The sequence below is a fragment of the Alosa sapidissima genome, chromosome 8 (genome assembly GCF_018492685.1).
Source record: "Alosa sapidissima isolate fAloSap1 chromosome 8, fAloSap1.pri, whole genome shotgun sequence".
In the NCBI taxonomy this organism is placed as follows: Eukaryota; Metazoa; Chordata; class Actinopteri; order Clupeiformes; family Clupeidae; genus Alosa; species Alosa sapidissima.
Genome location: NC_055964.1, coordinates 3,843,832 through 3,850,045, shown reverse-complemented (window position 1 = coordinate 3,850,045; position 6,214 = coordinate 3,843,832). Strand labels below are relative to the sequence as shown.

Sequence of the window (6,214 nt, the reverse complement as noted above, 5' to 3'; positions counted from 1 at the left end):
TCCAAGTTCTGTGAAGTCTGCTTTATTATATCCACCAAGGAGGTTGTTTTCACACTCATTCACTCATTCATTTGTATGAAAGGAGAGAGGAAGCAGGTGACATAATTTAAAATAGTATCAATAATTGGTTGATACTAATTAGTATTTGGTATCAAATGAAAACCTTCGACTGTTTACACTGATTTTTCTAAATGATCAGTATTGGCTTTAAATGCTAACATAGAAAGATATGTGAGCTGCCGTGGTTGTGGGCAGCCGTGGCCCACTGGTTAGCTCTCTGGACTTGTAACTGGAGGGTTGCCAGTTCGAGCCCCAGTGGGCCGTGGCTGAAGTGCCCTTGAGCAAGGCACCTAACCCCTCACTGCTCCCCGAGCGCCGCCGTTGAAGCAGGCAGCTCACTGCGCCGGGATTAGTGTGTGCTTCACCTCACTGTGTGTTCACTGTGTGCTGTTTGTGTTTCACTAATTCACCGATTGGGTTAAATGCAGAGACCAAATTTCCCTCACGGGATCAAAAAAGTATATATACTATACTATACTAGCTGAAGATAATCTAAAGATAGTCTCATGAACCTACTAAAAGGATGTCTAAGGGTCAAACTTTGTAACTGAAAGATCAGAAATGACAAAGCCAAATGTTTGTTACAATGATAAGCCAAGAGAAATATTAGACTGTGGTCAGACTGTGAAAAGGTTGGCATATTTTGTATACGTCGATGTGAGCTGTAATATGATAGGCTCATTCCATGTCTAATCATCTGGTGCCTTAGAAGTGTTACATTGAAATTCTCTCTTTTGCTTTCCATTCCGTGTGTCCAAACTGGGAAAGAATTAAATGTTCACAAAAATCTGTGGCCAAAATCAGGATCAGGTGATATGGGGCGGTACGTTTAACAGGAATTTTTGCCTAAAACCCTCCATTTTCCACAAAAAATATATTTGAAAATGTATGCCTGTAGCATAGTTTAGATAAAATTCTGAAGAATTTTACTTTAGAGTAGGCCTATAGTCATTCCAGAAGAGTAAAAATGAGTAATTTATGATAAATCCGCTTGAGCCCAATATAGAGGGAGAGCAGATAGCTAACAAACGAAACGAAAAGAAACATTCTCCAGTGCATCATTATGGCATATGATGCTGAAAGGGAAGTGGACCTAGGACAATTCCTCAGCTATGAACTGATTAATGTCCCTGTACTGTAGCTATTGCAGATAGCGATTGTTATTTGTGAAGTGGAAATAAGTCTATCCTTACTCAAGTGCTGTCTAGCAATGTGGAATGTCCAGTGATCACTGCAAAAACTGCTCATTCAACATAGATGCTCAAGATCTAGATATGTCTTTAGGACACCCATCTGACTGCAGCACATTTTAGTAGTATGCAGGAAAATTTGTAAGACATTTTTGTATTGTTATTTGGTATTTGTTATGTGGTAGCTAATGATGTTAACTATCAAAGAAATAGACCTAATGTAGGAATGTACACAGCTATTGCAACAGATAATGGTGTAGGCCTATCTGATTAAGACCTGAGTGGTTGAAACGTACTTATTAAATTACACTGGGAGCAACTTTTTTACCTTTGCAACTGTCAAAGAAATCCCATAAACACGGGAAGGCCTAGGGTAGCCTACATCAGATGGCCTAAAGATTAGGCTCTTCTGCATAGCAAGTGATTTGCATGTAGTAATTTGAACACTGACCTTGATCTAGCTTACTTTGGCTATATAAAGGTAATTTATTGCCAAAACACCACACAATATAATATAAATTAGCTATAATAAACAATAAAGGACTTAATCACACACAAACTACTATTTTACTGACTACAAAAATAATAATTATGAAGGAAGTTAGAAGTTTAAAACCCAGAATTGACCAAAAGTGCACCAAATTCATCACAAATGACTCAATACACAATGGCCTGCGTCCTTTCTTTTCCAGATATTTTAGGATTTGGATATCGTTTCAGTATCGAGTATCAAGATATTTATGTCAGGTATTGTATCGTATTGTATTTTGGTATTGTGACAACACTATGCCAGAGCCACTCTGTTTTCTAGATATTGAGGATCGAAGGCTCTACCACCAACAAGTGATGCTGCTCAATGGCATATTAGAAGAGCACATTATCAAGCTCTAGTATGGAGGCAAGCACACATACCAAATCCAGTGTTACTAGAAGTAAAATGTTTTTTACGTGTCGGTTGTTGCTGACGGTACATGCAGTTCTGCATTAGGCTTATTCCCGCTATCTAAGTTCATATGTACTGTAGGATATATTCTGAGTTGAAGGTTATCTGTGCAACTTGTTATTGTGATGAAATGCATTAAACACCACATGAGTGACTCACTATGTTAGCAATAAAAATATGGTTGTGTTTTGATTAGAATTTCCGAGTTTATTACATGTTAACTGTAATCATATTTCCATTAAATACATTAATAAACTATAGTATGGCTTCTTTAATGCTCAAACATGTATTTAGAGAACACTTTTATTTGTTTTTAGTGATTACTTTTGAAATCAACCCAATTTAGTGAAAAATAAGCAAAACAAAATCGCTATTTTATGTTAAAATGCTGATTATGCGGATTAGAACTCAGAATTGAGCTTGGTAAACAAAATATTCAGAATCAGCATCATCAATTTAGGTAAGAAGGGTGGTTTACCAACTTTTCCTCAAATTTGCCGTCAGAAGTTCTTCTGTGAAGCTGCTCTCCCTCTAATAGTAGGCTACCCCTGGCTGCTCTTGGGCTGCTTCGCCTTGAGCCTGCCTTTGTGGGTGGTTCCAATGTGACGTTGCGTATGTCATATGACTACACAACAGGAAGAGCAGGAAATGTGAAGGTGGTATGTTTTTTTTTAAAAGAACCTGCAGTTAAAACAAAGACTGGTAATAATGGCCACTATCATCAAGGAAACGCTTAGGTAAGTTTGGAGGTGTGTTGCGTACCCACACAATTCTGCACCCAGATAATAGTTAGCCGTTTGCAATTCAGACTCGTCTGTGTGCACTTGTGTGCTACAAACCGCTACACCACTGAGTGATGATGATGTAGCTGACTAGTAGTAGGCTACTTCTAGTTTTTATTACTGGTTAGTGTTTGTAGGGTGCATAAAACCTGTGTCTCTTCTCTAGTATTAAGGAGGCAATGACGCACATTAACACAATTGACATCAGCAAGTTTTCTCGGCTCCTCTCGCGAATCTTGCAGAAACTACATCTAAAGGTAAGTGAATTTAGCGAATTATCAAGTAGGCCTACTGCAATTTTTCGAAGGTACATGTTAGCAAATTGGGATAATGATCTCAAAAGTGGACCTACTGGACATGGCAGGCTGTAGTGGAAGTTCTTTTATATAATAATAGGCTAATCATAATAACACTAATATATTACTAATATGGACCTATAACCAATGTCTATCTATCTATCTATCTTTCTATCTATCTAGTGTTGTACAAAATATGGACCCCTTCATAGGTTCATAGTGTGCACCTTGCAACCCCATCTTCAAAGTTTTACCACTTTTCCTTAGCCTATGTAATGACATTTCTCTTTATGAACTCAAGATTAATATTGTTAATAGCTTGGATGTCCAACTGGAAGTTATAAGCCCCTAGCCTGGCTAGCGCCACCACTTCTCAATGAGACGTGGTCTGGGAACCAAAAGTTCATTTTCTCGTATTTGAAAAAAATGCCCAGATCCGTTTATTGGGTGCCACGGATGTCTATCAAATGCGTCTGTGCATAGCTCATCATCGTCTTGCTTTCCCCCCTGTTCTGTGATTGGTTCCCTATCTCAGGCGAAAATTTGCTCCGTGGTCTCCAGGCTGCCTTAGCAGCATGAATCAAATTGCGCGCAAGGCAGCATGGGAACACCCAGGCTAATAAGCCCCAGGGTTGCTCTTTTGGATGGGCTTTGGCTGTAGGCTACTGTAGCCGACTGTACTGTACTAAACTGTCCCACTGTTGTACTCTCTAGACAGAGCGCCCTTTTAGTGAGGATGAGGAGGAGAAGCTGCAGAGTGCTCTAGCCATGGAGAAGCCTGTCCTAACTCTGGTGCTGGAGACCATCTCTTTTATTTTGGAACAGGTTTGCAATACAGATTTTCTCAATCATTCCATCACAGCTTGGCTCCATAGAGTCTCGTCATTTAGTTAATCACCCTCTCTGACTTAAAAAAGGTTGTCCTTGAGTAGTACAGCAAGCTCAAATTGAATCATAAAGCTTAATCAGATATGTTTCCTACAAATGCTACTTGTATGCACATGTATTCATATCCTAGAAAAGAAATCAAAGTTTCTTGTCAGGTCTTTCTTTCTGTCCATTTTGAACCATAAACGAACCTACAAATGCTGATGCTTCCCTGAACTGCACAGTTTTTAGCCATGCATGTGTAATTGCAATAAGGTTCTCATAATGAGTTGGCATTTTAACCCAATAAGTTGGCTAACATTCAGTGGCATTGGAACACACTAAAGGCTGTTGCAGAAAATTGGCCTTTGCAGGCTTATGGTTGGCAATTAGCCATTACCAGCCACTGTCAGATAAATAGTCAAATTCACCAGCCACTAAATAGTAAGTTATTAGCTTGTGTCTGAAATCTACCATCCACTTTCACATTTTGCCATTATTATTTTGATATTATACATTAGTCAGTGCTGTTATTGTAAACACTCCTGTTTAGTATATTTCTCAGGTGTAAATAAAGTATTTGTCTACTGAGATTAAAATTAAATGCATAGTTTACTGCTTTTGAAAGCCACTTTATTTCATTAAAAAAAGTCTGGAGAATGCAAATGGCCTATCTTACAACCCCAGCAAGAGCGAAACCGATTTCATGCATCGTGATATGGGTATCAATATGGGTTTTTAAATTGCCGGTGCCAATATTAAGAGAGCTGGGCATAGGATTATAATGGTATTATCTTTTTTTTTCATCTAATACAATAATTTAATGGAAATGAGACTTTGACTAAAGAATTACATTTGACAAAAGACAAATCGGTCTATCACTATTCTTGTAGGTGCTCCATGGGCCCAATATTCTCCAAAATGTAATGGGTCCTTCCCATGCTCCTCCAAGTTTCATGAAAATTGTGCCAGTTGTATCTACGTAATACTGTAAATAAACCAGCCATTCTGTCAACAAATGGACATAAGTGAAAACATTCGTCACTTACAGCTTTTGTAATATGTAGGACATACTGATGTTAATGAAAGTCTTTCATCTAAACTTCATTTTACAGGTGTCATGTTTTTCTGTGCTTTTGCCTTCAGGCTGTGTACCACAACACAAAACCAGCCACTCTGAAGCAACAGCTGGAGGCATTAGGCATGGAATCAGATAAGGCAGACACTCTGTGCCAGGCTTGGACCACCACTGGCCCAGATGTCATTGAGAAGATCCGAGAGAGAATCTTTGCTCCTAAAAAGGTAAAGGTCACAGAAGAGGTACTCTTGAAAGAGTTGGGTCTTCAGGAGCTTCTTGAAACTAAAGAGGGAAGGGAAGCCCCAGCTCTGGTAGCGATTTGTACGTGAAAACAGTCTGGATTGCCCTGTGCACAGGGGCGACAGTGCCAGGCGGCACTCCGAGTTCCGAGTTCCTTGGAGGAACGTATCGCTGGGGAGTAAGATAAGCCTTTAAGAGAGCATTTGTGGGAGCAAGTGGGAGCAGACCTAGCTAGCACTTTGTAAACATGCATTAGGGACTTGAGTTTGATACTGGCAGCTAAGGGCAGCCCAGTGGAGCTCAATGAACGGTGGGTTATTGTGTGCCCTTTTATGGTTGATTGAAAACTTCAACTTAATAAAGCCTTTTAGAAATCATTTGGATGGTTAAATGACCTGTTCCGGTGCAAACTGTGACTTTCCCCGCTCCCCCTAGCGTCCTCAGGTGAAAAACCAACCTTGCAAAATTGGGACTACCGTCCCGGCAAGAGAAGTGAGGAACAAGAAACTCGTTTTAAATTGTGTTTATTACCTTGTAACATCCGCATTGTTCTGCTGAACTTATGCTAACCGTTTCGCTAGCTTGTAAACCAATCCATGTGCTTTATTGTTACCTTTTCCCACAGTTTAAAATAGCATAATGCACAACTTCTCCAGCAGAGGGGGAAATATAGCTAATCCTGTTTAGTTTCCCTTATACATATATAACATGTATATGAATGCAACTTTAATATTAGATAGATACTCTAGTTCGCCAGA

At 39.4% G+C, this 6,214-nt stretch overlaps 1 protein-coding gene across 1 annotated transcript in view; it reads left to right on the top strand.

Moving 5' to 3' along the window:
* The first annotated feature begins 2,770 nt into the window (after positions 1–2,770).
* commd10 (COMM domain containing 10) overlaps positions 2,771–6,214 on the top strand; it is a 43,085-nt gene continuing 39,641 nt past the window's right edge. Inside the window, exons 1-4 of the mRNA XM_042101713.1 lie at positions 2,771–2,930; positions 3,142–3,232; positions 3,986–4,096; positions 5,285–5,440. Of these exons, the coding sequence (XP_041957647.1) occupies positions 2,902–2,930; positions 3,142–3,232; positions 3,986–4,096; positions 5,285–5,440 (387 nt within the window). The 5' untranslated portion in view covers positions 2,771–2,901. The remainder of the gene's footprint in view (positions 2,931–3,141; positions 3,233–3,985; positions 4,097–5,284; positions 5,441–6,214) is intronic.